This window comes from Marmota monax, unplaced genomic scaffold (assembly GCF_021218885.2).
Source record: "Marmota monax isolate L192 unplaced genomic scaffold, Marmota_monax_Labrador192_F-V1.1 WCK01_AAM20220418_F8-fsc00087, whole genome shotgun sequence".
NCBI lineage: Eukaryota > Metazoa > Chordata > Mammalia > Rodentia > Sciuridae > Marmota > Marmota monax.
The window spans coordinates 5,215,131-5,240,739 of record NW_026693476.1 but is presented as its reverse complement, the minus strand read 5'-3'; the positions used below and the strand labels follow the sequence as shown (position 1 = coordinate 5,240,739).

At 39.6% G+C, this 25,609-nt stretch overlaps 1 protein-coding gene across 1 annotated transcript; it reads right to left on the bottom strand.

The window, feature by feature from the left end:
• Nucleotides 1-8,937: 8,937 nt before the first annotated feature.
• LOC124101952 (SS18-like protein 2) lies at nucleotides 8,938-9,156 on the bottom strand. The gene has a single exon (XM_046458177.1). The coding sequence runs from the start codon at nucleotides 9,154-9,156 to the stop codon at nucleotides 8,938-8,940; it is 219 nt and encodes a 72-aa protein (XP_046314133.1).
• Between the last annotated feature and the right edge of the window lie 16,453 nt (nucleotides 9,157-25,609).

Below are 25,609 nucleotides of genomic sequence, written 5' to 3'. Positions count from 1 at the left end.
ATTAATGTGGGAAGGCAGAAACGTCCAACTCCTATGAAGGGGGACCTGTGGCTAGGTCTGTGTGATGCTTCTGGGCCTTGGTGTGGCTAGTGCTTCCTTAGGACATAGTCAAGTGTTCAGTGATGAGCCTGAGGCCGAACTTTTGGTCAGTAGGGCCAGCAGTTGTGGAGAAGAACTGGACAGGGACAGAAGGAGAGCATGGGTCTGCTGGAAAGTGCTGGGCACCTGTGCACTTGTCCTGACCAATGACATCTGACTATGACAACTTCCAAAGCAAAGCCTGCTGTTTCACCTCCACTTTCCAAATCTCACATAAGTTCCTCTATGGCCAACTCCAATGTGGAACTATCCAGAGAAAGGGATTCTAGGAAAACAAATTTCCAGGTAAATTAAATGACACCCAACACACTATAGCAGCACCCAAGGACCGGGCCCTGGGCGTTGGAACATTCGGAGGTCAAGAAGATGAAGAGGAAAAGGAAATGAGTGGGAAAAGTCAGGTACCAGAAAATTCAGAGAAAAAGCTAAGAGAGTTTGTTGACTCAGATGACAGTGGAGGAAAAAAAAAAAAGCATCTCACAAATGAAAACAATTCAGGATGTCAGATGCTGTGTATGGGTCAAGAACATTGACTGAGAAACAATCACTGACTATAGCACCATGAAAATCATTAATGGCCTTAAAGAGAGCAGTTTCAGTGGAATGAGGGCAAACCCTGATTGGAATGAGTTCAAGAGGAAATGGGAGAGATCTGGAGACAGCACATATAAACAATGAGTTTGGCTGAAAAAAAAAAAAAAGAACAAAGGTAGAGGCTGAGGGGGGATGGGATTACATAAACGTTTCTTTGGAACATAAAATAAAAATCAGCATTTTTGTATGCTGACAGGAACGATCCAGTAGTAAGAAAATCTGATGATGCTGGAGAATATGCTTGAGGGGGCCAGGAGGTGGGGTAGAAGCAGGTGTCCAAATGCTGGAGAGGCCTCAGCTGACAGCAGGGAGTGGCCATTGCCCCTTTAGGAGGGAAGAAAGAATAAATGCACAGAGACTGGGGAGAGGTGGCAGTAAGAGCTTGTAGAAATTCTCTACTCCTTGAGGCAATTTCCTAGTGAGATTGAAAGCCAGGTCCTGATCAGAGTGCAGAGATGGAGCTGGGATTATTTGGAAGCTTGAGGGAAAGAAAAGCTTGGAGCAATTACGGAAGGTTATATTTTTCAAAGATGTCCAAAACAGTGGCTATCTCACTCTGCATGCTCTTCTCGCGATGGGATGTTACAATCTCTCCATTAAGAGATGGGAGGGTGGGGCTGTGGCTCCGTGGTAGAGTGCCTGCCTAGCACATGGAGGCGCGGGGTTTGACCCTCAGCACCACATAAAAAATAAATTAATCAAATAAAGGTATTGTGTCCAACACAATTTTTTAAAAAAATTAAACAGAGAGAGAGAGAGATATGGGGGTCTGTGTTCCCTCCTCTTGAACCTAGGAGGTTCTATGTAACTATTTCAAACAATATGGTGCAGCAGAAGTGACCCCACATGTTTCCAAGGCTAGGTCAGGAAAGATGATAAAGATGACTCTCTCTCTCTCTCTGCCCTCTCCATATGCCTTTAGAACTCTTAATCTCCATGCAAGAATTTTGGCCACCTTAAAGCTGCCATGCTAGAGACATCACATGGAGAGAGGTAAAGAGATCTCTTTACAGATGTAAAGAAACATAGCAGGTGCTCCAGATGCCCCTGCACTGACTCAACATACATGAGAATGAGTGGCCCACAGATAACCCCAGCCCTCAGCCTTCAAGACACCTAGCAGAGCAGAGACCAATTATCGTCACGGAGCTGTGCCTCATTTGCAGATTCATGAGCAAAAGAAGTATTGTTGGAGTTAAGCCACTAAGTTTGAGGATCATTTGTAATACAGCCAACATAATTGGATCAATACTTATCATTCTGTAGGATGCCATCCATTGAAGCTGTGGGTTTGGATTAATTTACCCAGGGAGTATAGTATAGATCCCAGTGACCTGGGGAACATTTTCAAATTATATATGCTAGCCACTTTTCTGTCCTAGGGCCTATCAGAATTTCAGGGTGGGATAAGGGAGCAAGAAAAATGGGGAGGTTCTCTTCAACGCTTATATTTTGAAATAATTCCATAGTAATTGATGCAGACTTCTAAGTTGAAAATCATCGGCCAAAAATCAGGAGCAAAGAAGGCTGGGGACCAAGTTCCCTGGGAACTGGCATTTGAACATGAGGGAGAAGGGGGTGGTGTTCTTGAAGAGCACTTCTCAAACTTTCTAAACACTGGCTTTATTGAGGTATAACTTACCTATTATAAAAATTCACCCATTGTGAGTATATAACTTAATGATGTTTAGTAAATTTATAGAGCTATGGATCCAGCATCAAAATCTACCCCAAAGCATTCTTTTGTACCTCTTTGCAGTTAATCCCTGTTCTCACTCAAGCCATAGGCAAGCAGTAATTTACTTTCTGTCTCCACATCTCTCCTTTCTGCACAGTTCACATAGATGGAAACATACAATATGCAGTATTTTGCATTTGGCTACGTTGATAAAATGTAATGTTTATGAGATTCATCCATATTGTGGCATAATGTTCCATTCTGTGGATAAGTTATATTTTATTTATCTGTTCACCAATTGGTAAGCAATTGAATTATTTCAGGATTTTTGTCTAGCAGGATAACACTGCTACAGTCAGTTACGTAATATCTTTGTGTGGATAGACATTTTGTTTCTCTTGGGTAGAATTCAAGAAGGGTAATTTCTGGATTTTATGGTAAATTTAACTTTTTAAGAAACTGACAAGCTACTCTTCAAAGAAGCTATACCATTTTACATTCCCACCAGCACTCAAAGTTGGCCTTTGTTTGGTTGGTTGGTTTTGTTTTTTTTATTTTGTTTTTGTGGATGCTGCTGGTGAGAGGACCCAGGGCCTTGCATATGTGAAGCAAGTGCTCCACTTCTGAGCTACATCCTCAACCCCTATGTATTGGTTTGATTATAGCTGTTCCAGCAGGTATGTAGCGGTATCTCATTGTGATTTAAATTTGCATTTCCCTAATGACTAATGATGCTGAGCATGCTTTATGCCCTTATTGGCTGTGTATCTTCTTTAATGAAATATATATTGAAATCACTCGCCTGTTTTTAAATTGGGTTGTTTATCTTATTATTGAATTCTGTTTATATATTCTGGATACAGGTACTTTACCAGATGTTATCTGCAAATATTTTCTCTCCATCTTTGGCTTTTCTTTTCATTTTCTTTATTGTGCCTTGTGAAGTGCAAAAGGTTTTAATATTGATGAATTCCAATTATCAATTCTTTCTTTTATGGATCACATTTTTTCTTTTGTTTTGTTCTTTTCGTGGTAGCTAAAAACTCTGCTCAACCCAAGACCATGAAGATTTTCACCTTCATTTTATTCTAAGAAAATGATAGTCTTAGATTTTCACACTTATGTCTATGATCCATTTTTAGGTAGTTTTTGTGTGTTTCTCAGAACATCAAAGTACAAATTACTGGGGATCTTGTTAAATCCTGAAAACAAATGTGTATTCTGATTCAGTAACCTAGAGGGAGACCTGAGTTTCTGCATTCCTAAAATGCTCCCAGGAGATGCCAGTACTGTAAGGTCCCTAGGTCACACTGGGTTTTGAGGATATTAGATTAAAATGGTCAGAAATGCAAAAGGGAAACTAGAAAAGATTGAAATCACAGAACTACAGGGAGCAGAGCATTTTAAAAAGCAGGAATTGGTCAACTGAGTCAAATATCAAGGACGTCGGGGGGGGGGGGGGGAGTGGAGAATGAGTCTTAGGGAAAGCTGTTTCCAGGGAGTGATATTAAAATTGATATCTCAGATGGACCAAAGCCCAATAGTGGTGAATTGAGGAATAAATTAAATTAAATTAACTTTCTCACTGTAGACTTGAAGTGTCCTCTATTTTTCAAGGAAAAAGAGATGTAGGTGTTATAGTTTGGATCTGGAATGTCCCCCCAAAGGCTCATGTGTTGAAGGCTTGATGCCCCAAAGCAGCAATGTCAGAGGTAGGGCTTTGAGAAAGTGATTGGATCATGAGGGCTATGACCTTATCAATGGATTAATCCATGGATGGGCTTATACCTGAATGGATTATTGGGAGGTGGAAATTGTAGGAGGTAGGACCTAGTTGAAGTGAATGGGTCCTTGGGGGTGTGCCCTTGAGGACAACGTCTTGTTTCTGACTCCCTTTAATTCTTCCTCCTCCCGATCTCTCCTTTCTCTCCCACCATTAAGTGAGCAGCTCTGCCCCACCTCACCCTGTCCACCATGATCCTCTGCCTCACCCTGGGCTCACAGATGTGGGCAGCTGACCATGAAACCTCTGAAACCATGAGCTAAAAATAACTCTTTCCTCCTCTAAGTTCTTTTCTTCAGCTATTTTGCCATCATGATGAAAAACTAATTAACACAAAGTACAACCTGTAAAAATCCCAACCACCTGTTATTCAGTCCAGCACAAATCTGCATTCAAAGAAATAATGGAATGGCAATTCAAACTAATCTAAAGCAATTAAAATCTTTACAGTAAGTTTTCAGTAAAATTCTAGGAGGCAAAGACCATATTGCACTTTTTGAAAATAGATTTACTTACCTCTCTCATTTAAATAGCTCCTCCAAGGGCTGGGGCTGTAGTTCAGTGGCAGAGCTCTTGCCTAGCATGTGTGAAGCACTGGGTTTGATCCTTAGCACCACATAAAATAAATTAATTAAATAAAGGCATTCTGTACATCTACAACTATAAAAACTTTTTTAATAAAATAAAAAAATATATATCTTCTCCAAAATCAGTTACCCACAAACTTCCATTCCCCCTCCAACTTCTTATCGTTGGTGCAATTCTTCCTGTTTTCCTCCATTGGCCAGGTTCTGCACAGCAAGGAAGACAAGCAAAATGCCTCCAGGAAGAAGGAACGGAGAGAAATGGCTCAGCTGGCAACAGCCCAGTTCTCCCTGGAGGGTGGATTGAGGAGTCTGTGAATAGTCCCTTGTTGATATTTTTCTTCTTGTCCTACAGTACAATAACTGGGGGCAGGTGTGTGGTGACAAAAATCTTTTGAGGAGAAAAATTTGAGCACCTTTATACATTGAAGAAGAGTTGGGACCGTTGGAGCAGGACATTTTAAAATTTAATAAAGAAATCCAGCCCCTGTAATCCCAGTTACTTGGGGGCGGGGCCTGAGTCAGAAGGATTATGTTGAGTTCAAGGGCAGACCTGGCAACTGAGCAAGACCCAGTCTCAAAATTAAACCAAAAAAAGAAAAAAGAAAGAAAAGAAAAGAAAAGAAAGAGAGAATTCTGGGACAACCAGAGTGAGGTCATTGAGGTGATAACTGGTTGACAGCACAGGAGGATGACATCTATGGCCGAGGTTGTGGGGGAGGGGTCCATCACATCACTAAGGGGAAATTTGGAAGAAAAATCACCTCTTCCACTGAGGGAGTTAGGGAAAGGAAAGGCGAGCACAAACTGGAGTCTCTGAGTTTTGCCAAGGGGCCCAGAGAAGACCTTGAAAGATGGCCTCAATTTCCCCAGAGAAGTAAAAGGCAAGGAAGGTCATTGGGGAGACCCAGGAAGATGGAAGGGTGTATTTCAAGATGGACTGGTGGCTAAGGAGATGGGAGAAAGACTAGGACACATGGAAGGATTTCCAGGCAGCACCAAGCTCTTGGGGGAGTTGGAAAGCAGGTGTTTGTATGTGACTTTCTTCAGTAATAGTTACTGATCTGTATGTAGAAGGCTGAGGGCTGGAGTGTTTTAGGGTGGATGGACAGAAAGACAATAGGGTTAAGAAGGTAAAGGGAACAACGAGAGTGACCAAAGCAACAGGCCATGGGAAGAAGCAGCTAAGCCAAAGAAAACATGAAACTGGGCCAACTGAGCAGCTCTGTAACCAGAGTTTGCACTGGGGTTCAAAGTGTGTATTAGGAAGCAGATGAAATGCAGGGGCAGGGCCGGGGGAGTTATAATTACAAGGAAATGTGGATAATACCAAGCCTCGGGTCAGAGCAGTGCTCGGGGCTAGATCCTCCTCCCTAGTGAAGGAGAGTCAAGTGAGGGTTTTAAAGTAATGGGTAACCAAAGAAGGGCTTGGTCCTCCTAGCGACTGTCAGAAGTTTGTGCTGTAGACTCCACATTAACTTAGAAGTCTGCAGTCACTTTCTGGAAGGAGCAAACACAAACCCAAGCAATGGACAAAGGACAGAAGGTAGGCCTCGGGCTAAGAAAACTCCCTCCCTCCGGAGGTGTGGGGCCCAGCTGATGGAGAACTAGGGGAGAAGGCTCGTGGAACCTTCGCCTGGGCCCTGGGCTGGTCCTGAAGGAATGAATTGTCTGCCTACTGTCATCAGGCATCATGAAAAAGACGAAAAGGTGAAGGGAAGAAGGGAACCAGCATTTCTCAAGGGCCTGAGAGGTGCCCTTCTCTGCTCTGAGGGCTTTATATGCAAGGCCTTAGCTTGTGTCTCTTCAGACAACCCACTTTACAGATGAGGATCTTGAGATTGGAGAGAATAAGTAACTTGCCCAAGGACATAGGACTAAGAAGGCCGAGAGCCAGGATCCCAAGTGCCCAAATCTTTTGCATTTTTCTTTTTTGTTTGAAGAGCAAAATCAGAAGTCTGAGTTGCTGGGAGAGGCACCAGCTCCACCTTCACACAGGGCCTTTGTGAGGCGCCTTCTCCTACATTCACTCATTGATCCTTGTCTTAGAAAGGCTTGGGGGCCAAAGAAATAGTCTGGCAGTTAAAAAGGAATTTCCAGAAGTCCTCAGAGTCTTGACATGCATTTCTTAAGCACCACAAAGTGAACATATGGCTCTGGGCGACACGTCCCAAAAGCCTTCTTCCCAACCTCTCCTACTTCCCTCAGCACCATTAATCCATCCTGTCCTCTCTCTCCTCCCAATTCCTGGAGAGAAGATTTAAAAATCCCTTGCACTTTTCCCCAGCACAGGACCCTGTTCATCTTCCTCCAACCTGGGAGACACGTGGGCCACGCAGCCTCCTAACAGTCAGGGGAAGCAGAGCGTCACGCACAAATTGATGGGTGTCATGAGAAGTAAGAAATGCCCTCCTTAGTTTCTAGACTAAGAAACTGAAGTCGGGAATGGGAGACCAGCCCACGGACATGCTGCAGAATTGAGGAAGGTCATCATCAACTCCACCCTGAACTTCTGCAGCAGTACCTTAAACTTGTGGAGCTGACACCATATAATTTACTGGTTCATTTTAGTTTGCCTTGTGTTATTCTTGTTTTGTTCTCTGGATGTTTTACGTGCAATTGGAATAGCTTTCCTTAGCCTTGCGATTCTGGTGTAATTATTCCACCGCTGTCTCCCTTAATTACGAGGCTGTTGTCTTTCAACTCTTAGGTCCACGTGTCAGTATCATTTATTCTGAGCTTCCTCCAATCCTTTTTTTTGGAAGGAAATGGAGCACAAAAGCATAAATAAAGAAAATAGCTGTTTCATGTGCATTCCTGTCACATCCCCAATTGGATTGGGAGCACTTTGAAGACTGGTCGTGTATCTGCCTTTGTTTGCTCACGGTCCTCAACACCTACAGGGGTACCTAGATGTGTTCCACAAACCTTGTTTCACAAATATTTGAATTGACTGAGGAGGGCAGGAGCTAGCATGTATTGGCTACTCCCTGCCAGATCCTCAATATTCCAAACAATATTTCAGTTCATCCATACAAGAAACAAGGTGTTAGATAGGGAGTTAGGATAAAAAGAGAGATGAGTCTCAAAGAACAATGCTCATGAGCATTGAAAAGAGTAAAAGTGATCAGGAAGCACTGTAATTCCTGAGCGACATGTCCTTGGCCTGGGCCCTTGTAAACTGAGGGAGATGGACAGGCACAGGGAAAACTGGTGTAAAATCACATGGCTCCAACTTCAGTCCAGCCTCTAACTACTGACCCGCTATAAATATTAGAGCCCCAAACAAGGAAGGGCTGCTCACTCTCTGGATAACCCCCATTCTTCCTTGAATGTGTATGTATTTCCTAAATAAACCTGTCTGTGCCTTTGTCTGATAGGTGCTGAAATTCTTTTCCATCACATATGCCAGGAACCCCACTGGTCCTGAATCGAGTTCCCCTTCCTCTCTGGGAACTCCTTGGACCCCTCTTCGGAGATGTTTCTTTTCCCATCTCTTTTCCCATGATATTACTATTCCTGTTTTGTTTTTTATTTTTTTGTGTGTGATAAAGAAAATGACGCATCATTTATTATCCGATGACACTAGATAATACTAAAGAATCACTATTAATTTTGTCGGCAACATATAACAGTAGTATTGTTACATACCTTATGGTTATTAAGTCCTTACAATTTTTGAGGGAACCAATTATAACACTTGTTACATGGAAACATCTAGACCTTCATATTGTTCTGTTGTGGAAAAGCAAGCTTTATTTCAAAGTAAGAAAGAGAAGGGCGGTCAGGGGAAACACATTTACAAACTGGATGGGACACACAGACACTGTATCCATTTGGCCTTTAAAGGCTCAGGCAGAAGTCTCAGCAATTCCTGCTGATGCTCCAGTACCTACTCAGTTTCCCTCTTCAGGCTAAAACTAAAGAGTAGTCTTGAAGATGCCCTTGATGTCTTTGTCACCCGAACAGACTCCCATTTCAGGAAAGAGGACACCTGGGTCTACTTTCTGGGAGATCTGATTAATTGTTAAAATAAATATTTACATTGAGAATATAGTTAAGCTAGTAGCTTTCTTCACATTTTCACATTTTAAAAAGAACCACAGAGGTTTCATGTTTTAAGCAGGTGAGTCGGTAAAGATCCTGTCTCTATTTTATAGGAGATGGATTACATTCAATTACTCCTTACAACTGAAACATCATTCCATGGCTTTTGAAGAACTGAATGGGCTGGCATCTGCAATGGTAGCGAAATAAATGAGGTTTCTATGTAACACGTGCTGGTACTGGACACACTTGTTCTGATAATCCACGATACAGCAGGTCAGCTGGTCATTCTCCTCCAGAAGCTGCTGGATCCTCTCTTGATTGACTTCTGCCTTGCCCCTCATCCAGTCAGGTGCAAAGCCCACCAACATCGAGGGGATGCCCAGGTCTGCACCCCGCCTCAGAAAAAGACGCCCACCGTGCAGCCAGACCTCCTGTTTTATTATGTTCCCAATTTGCTCGAGGTTTTCCCAGTTTTAGCACTTGAAGTTCTGGATCCCAGGCTAACCCAAGCTGGCTGCTCACTCTGCACTTCAGAGATGAGGCCACTGAGTCTCAAAGAGATTTCTCCAACTTGAGGACTTGGATTAAAACCCAAGTCTGTCTAGAGTGTGGGATTATTAAGAGGACAGATTGGAGTATAGTAGAATAAGGAAATAGAATTGTCCAGGGCACCTGGTAAAAGGCTCTGGCACATCCCAAATACAGTTGCAGTACAAAGAGAAAAGAAAGGCCTGTGGAAGAAATTGGGATGGTTCCAGAGCTTTAGCTGGCAGGCCCAGGGCAGGTTTGGGGACTAATCCAGGGGGATAGTGCCCCAAGGCAAGCAGCCAAACTCCAGAGGAGTCTTCTCACTCGAGACTGGCCCTCCGAACCTCTTGCTGCGCCACCCACGGTGTGTCCGCCCACTGATTGTATATGTCAAACTTGATTCAAGCTGACTGCATCCGAAGACACTCAATTTTCCATTTACAGAGTAACAAATGAGTAATTCAGACCTGATCGTTGCTCCCTGCTTACTACTCACGTGTCAAATATTTATAGAAACTAATACAGCCTTAAGTCTATAGCTGATGATAGGGCGGCCATTGGCTCCCCCTCGCCATCCTTCTTCCCTCTGGCAGAGAATCCCTCAGGCTTGAAGAAGACCAGCTGAAGGCTCGACACTGCGTGAGAAAGATCTCGCTCCCTGCCTGCAACAAAGAAATGCTTTCAGAAGCTCTCTAAGTATCTTGCAGGTCCTTCATTTTTGCCTATTCAAGTTCTCTATTTCTGAGTCTCTAAGTCTCTCACACACACAAAGAATGGGGCCCCTTGGTCCCAAAGACCTGAAAGATGTGACTTCCACACTTGTCCCCAGCACAGCTTCTGACATTTCCAGACAATAGGATCATCTACTCCATGGCTTTCCTCGGGCTCAGGGATGTCCAGGGCTGACCGTGTTGGGGCCTGGAGTTCAGTTGATCCTCCGGTTCATGGAGCTCTCTTCTGGGCCGTGGGTGGAGCCTGGAGCTCATATTGCTCATGGGATATCAAGCTACTCACAGATTTAAAGGCACTTATGAAACAAGAAATATACACACCACCATTATGGTTTATGTTGCTGATGTGATTAAAAGCCAATGTTATGTCCTCCAAACGACCCAGGATGATGATAATACGGAGCCACACAAGGACATGCTCACCAGTCATCAATTCAGCAAAATATTTCAACAAAATCACAGGGTAAACTAATTTATTATGGCCCTACGTGGAAAACACCAGAGAATTCATATTCCTACAATTGTTTGTGATCCAATATTTTTTCCAGATTCCTTTTTTAAAACTTTCTTATCCAAACACACAAAAAAAATTTTAAATGATCCAGGATATCTTATACACTCCTGGGTTTATTAGGTAAACAATTCTGTGATTCTCCATCTCAAGCTATATCAGGTGCTGATTCTTACAGTCTACAGCTGCTTTGACAGACTTTCATAAATCAGATTTATCTACAGTCATATAATTCTGATTACATTTATATTTCTTATTGTAAGTGAAATTAATACCAAGTGAAAAGCTTACAGTTTTTAAAGTGCTGGCTGAGCTCCCCTGATTCAGGAAGAATGAACTCTCACCTCAAATTGCTTTGATTTGTAACTCTTTCAGCAGTCAGAGCTCTAAAAGCCAATTTATGGGTCTGGATTTGAGAGTTTGCTCCTTTTAATTAGGTATATAAATTCCCCTACCTGGTTTTCCATTACAGCCATGTGTGGACCCAACCTTGCTCTCCTGAAGTACACAATTCATCATGCATTGACTAGCAGTAAATCCATCCTGGGAGAGTTATCAGGTGGCCATGATCTATCAAAGGTGCTCAGAGATCAATGTTTCAAATACTCTCTAATGTGGATAAAAGAAACTTAGCCAATAATTTTTTCACATTAGGTTAGATTTACTGTAGGCAACATGATATTATAACGAGCTGCCAATAAGATTTTTTAAACATTATAAATGAACCAGAGAGAGAAAAAGATACTAAGAAAAGAAACTAAGTGTGGTGTAGAAGGTAAGAAGAGGTTGTTTGGTATTATTCCTTACCTATAACCCATTGGAGAGTTCTACTAGCTTCTCCAGGTTTATTTCTTTGTTTTATTTCATTAAGGCCAGAAGATTAGTTTTTAAAGTTTCTGATTTTTAGAACAATTCCTTCAAGAAGTTATGGGTTGCTAGGACCATCTAGAACTTCCACAAAATAAGCCCCTGATGAGCTGTCGGTGGAACTGGATTAACAACAGATACATGCTGAAAGAGAATGTGCGTAAGAGACAAGCTTCCTTCTGGGAAAATGAATGGTTTTAGTGCTTACAGAAAAGGGAAAAATTTTGCAAGAAGAATTTTACTCCCTCAAATAATCTGTATTTATCCCCAGGAGTTCTGTAGGGAAGGAGAATTGGCCCAACACATGAAGATGGAATTCATCCTTTCATCCTGTTAGCCAGTTTTACATCCTCTCCAAATGACCAAAGCTGTCTCAAGGTCATGAGCAGTTGATCACAAAACAAGAAATTATTCCTTCTTTGCTTTGTTTTGTTTTTCAAGACGGGGGTCTCACAATGTTTCCCCGGCTGGTCTTGAACTCTTGAGCTCAAGTGATTCTCTTATCTCAGCCTCCCAAGTAGCTGGGACCACAGGTGTTTGCCTCTATGCCCAGTTTAGGAAGTGATTCTTGAGGACTGAGCCTCAGCGATTCTGAGGTCTAGAAGGAAAAGAGTCAAGAGTGGTATAAAATGCAAAGGGAACATTGAATGGCCCCAAATTTTCCATTAAACTTTCAAAGAGAACATTTCACATAATGCCTGTCACTCAGATTCACAACTCAACATTGAACCCCAAAGTCTGTAAATTATTGGCCCTTCAAAGTCAAGTTCTGTTGGTTTTAACTTAGAACTTGGTGGTAATTGATGCCAAGATTCTGGACTCATGGAGAAGAACACAGCCTAGCTGTGCATGCTGGAAATCATGGGGATTTACGTGGCTCAGCACAGGCAATGAATGAATGAAAACTGTTTCAAGGGGATGTGAAGGTGGAGGGCAACCATTGTTATTGAAGACCTGCTGTGCCAGGTGAATTACATGTGTACTTCCTTCTAATCTCAGCATAAATGTGATTTGTTCCAAAGAAAATAGACAAAAATGGGAAGGGGGGGGTCTTTCTACAGGCCAGCAGAGGTTTTTAAAAAAATTACATCCAAACATAAATATGTGATTATCAACCTGTCTGCTTTGCTCATAACTGGATCCCCAGAGTTTGTACTGAGCCACACACGTAGTAGGTGTTCAATTAATTCTTTTGAATGATGCATGTTTCCTCCTTCAGAAAAACAAAATGCCATATTATATAATTTAAAACTGTTAAATGTCTTTAAAAAAAAAAACTAAAACTGGCAATTCTAGCTGCGGATGTAACTCAGAGGTAGAGTACTTGTCTGCAATATGCAAGGCCCTGGGTTCAATCTTGAGTGCCAAAGAAACAAAGAGGAAAATGGAAAATCTGAACAAGGGTTTTCAATATCCAAACCTTGGCCATCCCTCCGAGTGGCTGAGACTGGACTGCTCGAAAACTACCTTCTTAATTTTAGAAATAGTAGTTTTAGAAATCTAGCCAAGCATGGTGGTGCAGGCCTGTCCCAGTGATTCAGAGGCTGAGGCAGGAGGATCAAGTTCAAGGGCAGCCTGGGCAACTTAGTGAGACCCATCTCAAAATAAAATATAAAAAGGGCCAAGCATGTACCTCAGTGGTAGAGCATGCCCCTGGATTCAATCCCCAGTAATGGGGGAAAAAAAAAGGTCCTAGCTGCAGTTTAAAACTGAGAGAATGGGGGGCTGGGGTTGTGGCTCAGCAGTAGAGCGCTTGCCTAGCATGGGTAATGCCCTGGGTTTGATCCTCAGCACCACATAAAAATAAATAAAGATATTGTGTCCAACTACAACTAAAAAATAAATATTTTTTTAAAAATGAGAGAATGATCATAAGGAAATTGTCACAAATATATGCCTACAGGAACTTTATACAGAGGTATCCATTACAGATTATTTACACAATCAAAAAGTAGAAACCATGATGAATGATATCCATAATAAATTATGTGACACCCATAAAATAGAATGTTGTTATCTTTACTGAACATCAAGAATTTTAAGAATATTTAATGACATGGAGAAACACTACATAAAATTATGTGGAAAAAGCATGATACAAAACTGTATGTGTATTGAAATTCATATACATCATGTAAGTGTGAGGACATGTTAGAAGGAACATACCAGAGTGTTAGTTGTGATTATTTTGGAGTAGTGGAATTATTAGTCATGTTTAGCTCTTCTTCATATGTATCAGCATTTTCTATTATATAATGTAGACTATTATATTATGTATAATATAGAATATTATAGAATATAATAATATAGAATTTATACAATATGCATAATGGAAAATACAGTCCAGTATGAAGAAAAATTAAACACTAATAATTCATATATATGTATACATACATGTATATGATATTTAGATAATTTTTAAAGTTTGAGATTTTTTTAAAAGAGTATTTAGATATTAGATTGATGAAAATATAAAATATGAAATTGACTTTTGCCTGTGTCACCATCTGCTCTATGAAAACAGCAGAAGAAATTTTATACCAAAGAGAAGAAATTTTACATCGACTCTTTTTTGCTAAATAATTTTTAAGGGATTCTCCCCCTAATTAGGCTCATGACCAACACAGTTAGACTCTTTGCTGATCTGATTCAATAATTTTGTCTTTGTATCTTTCCAGTTCAGCCCAGAATACAGTTGCTCTGAAACTTTGCAATTTAGAGAAAAGGCTTCAACGGTTAATAAAAGTGTCCCTTATTCACTCCAAAACCACTGGGCTCCAGGAACCTTGGTGAGTCCTGGGGGAAGCGCGTTCATACTGAGGACTTCATATCACTTTGAAGATGGGAGCTTGAAAAACTATTTACTTCTTCTTCCCAGGTGCTGCCACATAGTGGGGTGTGCAAGCAGAGCTTCAGGCCAAAAGGAAGGCTCTACACAGTGACAACTAATGCCTGGTCCTGCAGGCAGCTGGAGCCTACCTGAAGGAGGTCTCCCTGTGCCTTCCTGTTCAGCTCAGAGGGCCTTGGAAAGAGCCCACAGGTCCTTACCAACCTTGCAAACCTGGATGGGCAGGTTCTTTGTTGAGGGGATCCATGGAGGACGGGGGAGTGGTGTTCAACTGGAAGGAAATGCCATTTTTCGACTAGACTACTATTCTAGCTTCTGGTCCAGCATGCAAAGAGTGTGAAAGCCACCACTCCATCCTAACAATAAGTAAAAAGCTGAACAAATCAAAAAATCAATAGCTCCTCTTAGATTCATCAGAGAAGTGAGGTTGCAGGCAAACCGCTGGCCCCCAAATTAGGAAGATTCGGGGAATCACAACACACCAAAGCAGAAACTCAGGAGCACAAACCCCTTCAGGAACCAGAGCCAGGGCAGGAGAAGCTGAACTGTGGTTGATAGATTGCTGGAGGCTTAGTAGGAACAAGTGAGGGAATTTAAAATTCCAGGGCTTCATCCCAGAGGAGTCCCCATGCTCCTGTGAGTTTCACCTGTAGGGGTTCAACTAGCTTCTCAGAGTAAATATAGAAAACAAATCTCCTGCATTTCTGGAGGGGGGAAGAGAAGTGGAAGCCACCTGAGCCAGGCCAAAGCACTCTGTTCTTAACCAGGTCTGTCCTCAGAAACTAGTTAACCAGAACCTCACCTGATGGGATTTTATCAAAACTTAACCACCTTGAGGGAAGGAAAATACCCAAATCCATCCTCCATCCTGTCACACAGGGGGACAAGAAGCAGGTGGGAGGTTCAAAGCCCAGGTCGCAGGCTTACTAAAACACAGAGACCTACTCACAGGACAATAGAGTGCATTTCCACCCCTAGCACCATGTCACCTCATTACTAAAGGTCTGTTTACATCAGTACCTTTACCCAGTACATCATATCTAGCTATTAGAGAAAAAAAATTAGAACACATATCACAAGGCAAAAAAAAACCAAAAACAGTTTGAAAAGTGCAATAAGCCTCAGAATCAGACATGGCAAGGATGCTGGAATTATCAGAGAATTTTAAATGACTATAATTAAGATGCTAAGGCTCAGCCAGGCATGGTGGTGGCACATGCTTGTAGGAGGCTGAGGCAGGAGGATGGCGAGTACAAAGCCAGCCTTAGCAACTTAGCAGGGCCCTAGGCTATTTAGTGAGACCCTGTCTCTAAATAAAACATAAAAAGGGCTGGGGATGTGGCTCAGTGGTAGAGTGCCTCTGGGTTTAATCCGAGGTACCAAAAAAAAAAAAAAAGAGGCTTAGGCTCTAATGGATACGCTAGACAGACAAAAAGAAATGCTAGAGTCCAAAACACTGTAACAGAATAAAGCCTGCCTTTGATGGGCTCTTTAGTAGACTAGACACAGAAAAGCTGTGTATGTCTGAGCTTGAGGATATCTCAAGAGAAACCTTTAAAACTGAAATGCCAAAGGAATAAAGACTGAAAAGAAAAAAAAATCAGGACAAAATCTTCAAGAGCCATTGGACAACTAGGAAGGCATAATGTGTAGATAATGGGAATATCAAAAAGAGAAAGGCACAGAAGAAATGTGTGAAACAACAATGACTAAGAATTTTCCCCAAATTAATGTCAGATACCAGTTCACAGGGTACAGGGAACTCAGCAGGACAAATGGGAAAAAAAACAAAAAACAAAAAAAGACACCGAGGCATATTATTTTCAAACTTCAGAAAAATCAAAGATGAAGAAAAAAGTTCTGAAAGAAGTCAGAGGGAAAATAAGACACACCACCCGTCGAGGACCAGAGGTAAGAATTACACCCAGGTTTTTCAGAAGCCGTGCAAACAACGAGAGAGTGGAGTGAAATATTTAAAGTGTTGAGAGAGGAAAAAACACCAACTAGAATTCTGCATCCTGTGAAATTATCATTTAAAAGTGAAACAGAAATAGACTTTCTCAGATGAACAAAATTTGAGGGAATTTGTTGCCAAAAGACTTTCCTTGCAATAAGTGTTCCACGTTCTTTGGAAGAAAGGAAAGTAATATAGGTCAGAAACTCAGATCCACAAAACAGAAAGCCAGAACATAGAGAAGGAATAAATGACGGTAAAATAAAAGCTTTTATTTTTGTTATTCTTAATTTACCTCAAATATAAATTTGTTTGAATATTAATACAACACTGCATTCAATCATATATGCCTTATGATATACATATTACACGTATGCTTATGTATGCTTATATATAAATGAAATGAATGATCACAATAATACAAGGGATGGAAGGAAAGAGTTAGGAGTATTTGGTTATTAGAATGTATCCACACCACCTGGGAAGCTGTATAGTGTTATTTGAAAGTAAGCTCAGAGTAGTTGTGAATGTATGTTGCAAACTCTATGGCAATCACTTAAAAATTTTTTTAATTAAAAAGTATTACTAATATGCTAAGAAAAGAGAGAAGATGGAATCTTATAAAAAGCTTAATTAAAACTCCAAAAGGCAGAAAAAGAGTGGAAGACAAAAAAATAGGGACAAAGAACAAGAGCAACTAATAGAAAACAGTAAAAAATATATCATTAATCCAATATAAAAAATATATCAATAATCACTTTAAACAGTAATAGTCTAAATGCACCAATCCAAAGATGAATTTTTCAGAATAGATCAAAAAACAAGTTTCAATTGTGTGTTTAAACAAAAAAATTTTTTTTTTCTAGCAGGGGTTAAACCCAGAAGCCCTTAACCACTGAACTACATCCCCGGCTCTTTTCATTTTGAGACAGGGTCTAGCTACGTTGATAAGGCTGGCTTTCAACTTATGATCCTCCTGCATCAGCCTCCAGAGCTGGGGATTACAGGTATGCACCCATACACCTAGCAACAAGAAACACGTTTTAAACATAAAGGCAATTATAGATTGATAGATTTAAAAGTAAAGGAATGAAGAATCCATCCTGTACCATGCTAACACAAATTGAAAGAAGCAAAATTGGTTCTGTTACATTCAGTCAGAGCAGACCTCAAAGTCAAGAAAGTTATCAGGGATAAAGAAGAACATATAGGGATAAAGAGGTTGATTTCTCAAGAAGACATAATAATAGTTATACCTAACCAGAGAGTCTCAAATTGTGTAAGACAAAGACTGGTAGTAATGCAAAGAAACATAGATAAATCCAACATCATGGTTTGGAGATTGCAACATCCTTTTGTCAGAAATGAACAGATCTAACAGACAGAAAATCAGAAAAGGACATAGTAGTATTCTATAATACTATCAATCAATTAAGAGTAATGGACATCTGTAGACTACTCCATTCAACAACAGCTGAATACATATTTTTCTCAAATTTACATGGAACATTCATCAAGACAGATTCCTTTCTGGCCCATAAAATACATCTTAACCAATTTAAAAAAATAGATATCATACAGGATCTGCTCTCAAACCACAACAGGATTAAATAACAGAAAAATATATAAAGTCAATGGTTTAAGCTTCCACCTTAAGAAACAGAAAAAGAAGAGCAAAATAAGCAGAAGAAACAACAAAAATCAGAAATCAATGAGATTAGAAATCAATAAAATTGAAAACAGAAAATTTATGAAACTCAAAGCTGGCTATTTGAAAAGATCAATAAAATCAACATGTCTCTTAGCCAGACTGAGAAAGAAAAGGAGAGGGCACAAATTACTAGTATCAGAAATGAAAGATGGAATATCACTACAAAGTGTATGATCATTAAAAAGATAATAAAGGAGTACTATATGCTCACAACTTTATGCTCACAAATTTTTTAAATTAATTAATTTATTTATTCTAATTAGGCATTTATGACAGCAGAATGCATTTTGATTCACTGTACACAATTGCAGCACAACTTTTCATTTCTCTGGTTGTATAAGATGTAGTGTCGTACCATATGTGCAGTCATACATGTAACTTTAGGGTAATGATGTCCATCTTATTCCACCATCTTTCTTATCCCCGTGCCCTCCTTCCCCTTTGCCCAATCAAACTTCCTTCATTTTTTCCCACGTCCCTCCCCCCATCATGGATCAGTTACCAGAGAGAATGTTTGGCCTTTGATTTTTTGGGATTGGCTTACTTTACTTAGCATAAACTCCAACTGCATTCATTTACCTGCAAATGCCATAATTTTATTCACTTTTAATGCTGAGTAATATTCCATGGTGTATATATACCACCGTTTCTTTATCCATTCATCTACTGAAGGGCATCTAGGTTGGTTCCACAGTTTAGCTATTGTGAATTCAGCTGCCATAAACATTGATGTGGCTGCTGTCACTGTAGTATGCTGATTTTAAGTCCTTTGGGTATAGACCAAGAAGTGGGATAGCTGGGTCAAATGGTGGTTCCATTCCAAGTTTTCTAAGGAATTTCCATACTGCTTTCCAGATTGGTTGCACCAAGTTTCAGTGCCACCAGCAATGTATGAGTGTATCTTTTCCACATCCAACACTTATTGTTACTTGTATTCTTGATAATTGCCATTCTTACTGCTGTGAGATGAAATCTTAGAGTAATTTTGATTTGCATTTCTCTAATTGTTAGAGATGTTGAACATTTTTTCATATATTTATTGATCGATTGTATACTATCTTCTGAGAAGTGTCTGTTCAGCTTCTTAGCCCATTTACTGATTGGGCTGTTTTTTTTGTTTGTTTGTTTGTTTTTGTTTTGTTGTTGTTGTTGTTTTAGTGTTAAGTTTTTTTAGTTCTCTCTATATCCTGGAGATTAGTGCTCTATCTGACGTGCTTGTGGCAACAATTTGCTCCCAAAATGTAGGCTCTCTCTTCACTTCATTGATTGTTTCTTTTGCTGAGAAGCTTTTCAGTTTGAATTCTCCCCATTTATTGATTCTTGATATTATTTCTTGAGCTATAGAAGTCTTGTAAAAGAAGTCGGGGCCTAATCTGATGTGGTGAAGATTTGGGCCTACTTTTTCTTCTATTAGACACAGGGTCTCTGGTCTAATTCCTAGGTCCTTGTTCCACTTTGAGTTTTGTGCATGGTGAGAGATAGGGGTTTAGTTTTATTTTGTTGCATACAGATTTCCAATTTTTCCAACACCATTTGTTGAAGAAGCTATTTTTCTCCAATGTATGTTTTTAGCATCTTTGTCTAGTATTAAATGGACCAATTCTTAGAAAGATGCAATCTGCCAAAATTAAAACACACACAAAAAAATACACAATCTGAGTATACATAACATATATAAAAGAAATTGAATCAGTAATTAATAACATTCCAAAACAGAAAACATTATACCAGATAGGTTTCACTTGTGAATCCTCCCAAACATTTTAAATAAAAAAAAAGAAAAAAAGAAGACTTCTAAACTCATCTTATGAGGCCAGCATCACCCTGATACCCAAGCCAGACAAAGACATGATAAGAAAACTACAAACCTAAATCTCTCATGAACATAGGTGTAAAAATCCTCAACAAAATGTTAACAAATCATATCCATCAATGTATAAAAAGAATTACCCAACACAACAAAGTAGGATCTATCACAGGTACGCAAGTCTGATTTAGCCATTTTTTAAAAATCAGTTAATGCAGACCATCACACAGACAAGTCTAAAAGAAAAGATCACAGGATCATATTAATAGATGCAAAAATAATCTATTTAATAATATCAAACACCTATGCATAAAAAAATAAAAATAAAAACCATCAGTAAACTAGGCATAAAAGAGAACTTCCTCAACTCAATAAATAAGATCTGCAAAATCCTATAGCTAACACCATACTTAATGATGGCAAACCATAAGCTTTCCAACAAGATCAGGAACAAGACAAGGATGTCCCCTGTTACCACTTGTTTTCAACATTATACTTGAAATCCTAGCTAATGCAGAAAGACAAAAAAGGAAAAAAAGAAAAGAAAAAAGAAAACGTATACCAATTGGGAATGAATAAATAAAAATTTTTTGTTCACATGACATAATTGTCCATGCAGAAAATTCAAAACAATCAACCAAAAAACTTCTGAAATTAAGAGTAAGTCACTTTCTAGTACATTAGCAATGAACAAATGGAATTTGAAATTAAAAACCGATACCATTTATCTTGCATCTCCCAAAATGGAATAGTTAAGTATACATCTGACGAAATATGTACAAGATCTATATAAAGAAAACTCCAAAATTCTTATGACATAAATCAAAACACTAAATAAACAGAGAGATATTTCATGTGGATGGATAGGAAGTATAGATAGCTGTCAGTTCTTCCCAATTTGATTTATAAATTCAGTGTAATCCCATTCAAAATCCCAACAAATTGAGCTGGGGATAGAGCTCAGCGGTAGAACACTTGCCTAGTATGCCCTGGGCCCTGGGTTCAATCCTCAGGAAAAACAACAGCAACAAAGATACAGCAAGGAGCTGGGATTGTGGCTCAGCGGTAGAGCGCTCACCTAGCAGAGGGACCCGGGTCCGATCCTCGGCACCATATAAAAATAAAGGCATTGTGTTGTGTGCATCTACACCAAGAAATAAATATTTTTTAAAAATACAGCAAGTTATCTTGTGCATATCAACAATCTGAGAGGCAAAAGACCCACAATAGTCAGCAATGTTGAAGGACAAGAACAAAGTCAGAGAGCAAGTACTACCTGACTTTTGATTTATTGTTAAACTCCCATCATCAAGACAGTGTGCTATTGTAAAAAAGAAAGAAAGAGATCAAGGGAGTAACACAGAGAGCTGAGGAATAGATCACATAAATATAGTCAACTAACTTTTGACAAAGGCATAAAGACAATGCAATGGAACATGATAGTCGTCTCAACAAATCTAACTACAAGACACCCACAGGCAAAAAAAAAAAAGATTCTGTACACAGACTTTTACACTTTTCACAAAAATCAATACAAAATGGACCACAGGCCTAAATATAAAATGTGAAACTATGAAATTGCTAGAAAATAACATAGGACTTTTTAGTTGCAACACCAAAGGCACAATCTATGGGGGGGGGGGGATTGATATACTAGACAACATTAAAATTAAAATTTTCTGCAAAAGACACTGTCACAAGAATGAAAAAATAAGCCACAGTTTGGGAGAAAGTATCTGCAAAAATCTTATTCAATAAAGAGCCATTTTCAAAAATACTAAAAAAAAAGAGAGTGCTCAAACTGAACAATAGAGCTGGTTGCAGTAACACACACCCCTATAATCCCAGCAAGAGGCTGGGGAGGCTGAGGCAGGAGGATTTCGAGTTCAAAGCCAGCCTCAGCAATTTAGTGAGGCCCTTAGCAACTCATCGAGACCCTGTATCTAAATAAAACATTAAAAATGGCTGGGGACGTGGCTCAGTATTTGAGAGTCCCTGAGTTTAATCCCTAATACCAAAAAAAAAAAAAAAAAAACTGAACCTAAGGAAACAACTTATTTTAAAAGTGGGTCAAAGACCTTAATAGATTCCTCAACAAAGAAGATCTACAGATGGCAGATAAGCATATGAAAGGTGCTTCACATCATTTGTAAAAAGGGAAATGTAGTTGAAAATAACAGTGAGATACCACCACACACCTATTAGAATGGTCAAAATCCAGAACATCAACACCACCAAATGCTGGTGAGGTGGGGAGCAACAGAATTATCATTCATGGCTAGTGAGGATGCAAAATGGTCCAGCCACTTTGCAAAACATTTGCTTGCAAAACTGAACACATTCAACCATATGATCTAGGAGACACACTCCTTGGCATTGACTCAAAGAAGATGAAAACCTATGTCCACGAAAAAACCTGCACACAGATGTTTACAGCAGCTTTATTCATAGCTGTGAAAACTTGGGAGAATCCAAGTCCTTAGGTGAATGCATAAATCAGCTTGGCTTCTAGACAATGGAATGTTATGTAGTGCTAAAAAGAAATGATGCATGAAAAGTAGCAGGACATAAAATCAATACCCATAAAACAAATGCATTTCTATACATCAGTGATGAACCCTCTGAAAGAGAAATTAGGAAAACTACCCCATTCTCAATAGCTTCAAGAACAAATAAAATACTTGGGAACCAATCTAACAAAAAAACGTGAAAGACCCATACAATGAAAACTATAGAACACTAAGAAAGAAATTGAAGCAAATCTTAGAAGATGGAAAAATTCCCCCTTGTTCTTGGATAGGAAGAATTAATATTGTCAAAACATTGCCATACTAACACATTATACATATTTAATGCAATTCCAATTAAAATCCCAACCACATTCCTTGTAGAAATAGAAAAGGCAATCATAAAATTCATTTGGAAAAATAAGAGACCCAGAATACCCAAAACAATCCTTAGCAAAAAGAGTGAAACAGGAGGCATCACAATACCAGACCTTAAACTATACTACAGAGCTATAATAACAAAAACCACATGGGATTGGCACCAAAATAGATGTATAGACCAATAGTACAGAAAAGAAGACACAGGGGCTGGGGATATGGCTCAAGTGGTAGCGTGCTCGCCTGGCATGTGTGCGGCCTGGGTTCGATCCTCAGCACCACATACAAACAAAGATGTTGTGTCCGCTGAAAACTAAAAAAAAAAAAATTAAATATTAAAAAAAATTTTAAAAAAAAAGAAAAGAAGACACAGAGACAAACCCATATAAATACATTATCTTGCACTAGCCAAAGGCACCAAAAAACATATATTGGAGAAAAGATAGCCTCTTCTACAAATGGTGCTGGGAAAACTGGAAATCCATATGCAGCAAAATGAAATTATATCTTTCTCTCTCAGCAGTCACAAAAATCAACTCAAAGTGTATCAAGGACCTGGGAATTAGACCAGAGACCCTGCACCTAATAGAAGAAAAAGTAGGCCCAAATCTTCATCATGACAGATTAGGTCCTGACCTCCTGAAACAGACTCCTAAAATATAAGAAATAAAATCAAGAATCAATAAATGGGATGGATTCAAACTAAAAGCTCAGTCTCAGCAAAGGAAATGATCAATAATGTGAAGAGAGAGCCTACAGAATGGGAAAACATCTTTACTACACGCTCTTATCAGATAGAGCATTAATCTCCAAGATATATAAAGGACTCAAAAAACTTAATGCCAAAAATCAAATAATCCAATCAACAACTGGGCTAGGAAACTGAACAGACACTTCTCAGAAGAAGATATACAATTGATCAACAAATATTATGAAAAAATGTTCAACATCTCTAGCAATTAGAGAAATGCAAATCAAAACTACTCTAAGATTTCATTTCAACCAATCTGGAAAGCAATATGGAGATTGCTTAGAAAACTTGGAATGGAACCACCATTTGACCCAGCTATCCCACTCCTTGGTCTATACCCAAAGGACTTAAAATCAGCATACTACAGTGACACAGCCACATCAATGTTTATATAGCAGCTCAATTCACAATAGCTAAACTGTGAAACCAACCTAGAAGCCCTTCAGTAGATGAATGAATAAAGAAAATGTGGTATATATATATACACACACAATGGAATATTTCTCAGCATTAAAAGAGAATAAAATTGTGGCATTTGCAGGTAAATAGATGGAGTTGGATTTTATGCTAAGTAAGCCAATCCCAAAAAAATCAAAGGTCAAACATTCTCTCTGATAACTGATCCATAATGGGGGGAGGGGCATGGGAAAAAATGGAGGAACTTTGATTGGGCAAAGGGAGGGTAGGGAAGGGGAGCAGGCATGGGGGTAAGAAAGATGGTGGAAGCCAGGCATGGTGATGCCCGCCTGTAATTCCAGCAACTCGGGAGGCTGAGGTAGGAGGATAGCAAGTTCAAAGAAAGCCTCAGCAAAAGCAAGGTGCTAAGCAACTCAGTGAGGCCCTGTCTCTAAATAAAATAAAAAATGGAGCTGGGGATGTGGTTCAGTGGTTGACTGCCCTGAGTTCAATTCCCAGGACAAAAAGAAAGAAAGAAAGATAGATAGATAGATAGATAGATAGATAGATAGATAGATAGATAGATAGATAGTGGAATGAGATGGACATCATTATCCTATGTACATGTATGATTGATGATTGCACAAATGGTGCCAGTGTACATCATGTACAACCAGAGAAATTAAAAGTTGTGCTCCATTTGTGTATAGTGAAACGAAATGCATTCTTCTGTCATGTATTACTAATTAGGAAAAATAAAATAAAATAAATGATGCATAAAAGGATGTGTAGGAACCTTAAAGACCTATTATTAAGTGGAAGAAGCCAATGTAAAATACTACATACTGCTGGGTATGGTGGTGCATGCCTATAATCCCAACGGCTTGGCCAACTGAGGCAGGAGGATGGCAAGTTCAAAGCCAGCATCAGCAATTCAGCCAGGCCCTAAGAAACTCAGCAAGATGCTGTTTCTAAATAAAAAGGGCTGGGGATGTGGCTTGATGTTAAGCACTCCTGATTTTTCAGTCCCAAGTACTAAAAATCAAATTAAATTAAAATAAATAAGTAAAAGACTACATTCTGTGATTCCAGCTCAATGACCTTCAGGAAAAGTCACAACTGGAAACAGTAAAAAGATCCACAGGTGCCAGTTGTTGGGCAGAGGGGGCTTATGATTAGGTAGAGCACAGAGGATTTTTATGGCAGCTAACCTACTCTATGATACTACACTGGTGGGTGCTAGCACCGAGAGTGAACCCTAACACAGACTAGTAGCTCTGAGGGATAAAGATGGCAAAGTGTGTTCATTGGCTGTAACAAAGGTACCCCTCTGGTGGGTGGTATTGAAGATGAGGGAGGCCATGCATCTGTGAAGGCAGAAGCTTAGAGGAAATCGATGTAAATTCCTCTCGATTTTGCTGTGAACTTAAAACTACTCTTCAAAAAAAAAAATAGTCTTAATGTGTGTCCAGGTTACACACACACACACACACATACATACACACACATACATCTGTAATGCTTTTGCCCAAATGAATATGATAATAAAATGATGGTGGTCATGATGGTGACAAGTGAGGAGGTAAAGGCAGCTACAGCAGAAGCGCCCAAGGCAGAGGTGTAGGGCCCTAGTTCAGGCAGAGGCCTCCCCAGCTTACACATCGACCTCGCAAAAGTGATGGGACTTCTCAGAGTCCTTGTCTGCAAAGTGAAGATAATTGTATCCCTCTTGCAGGTGTGTTTTGAAGAACTGGGAAGAATGCATGTAACCTAACAGGACACAAGGCATGACAGTATCAGTCAATCAATCAGGACAGCTCCAAAGCCCGTCT

Bases quoted from the DNA above. Each gene is read 5' to 3' on its own strand.
- LOC124101952 (XM_046458177.1), bottom strand. From the start codon at position 9,156: ATGTTGGTGGGCTTTGCACCTGACTGGATGAGGGGCAAGGCAGAAGTC.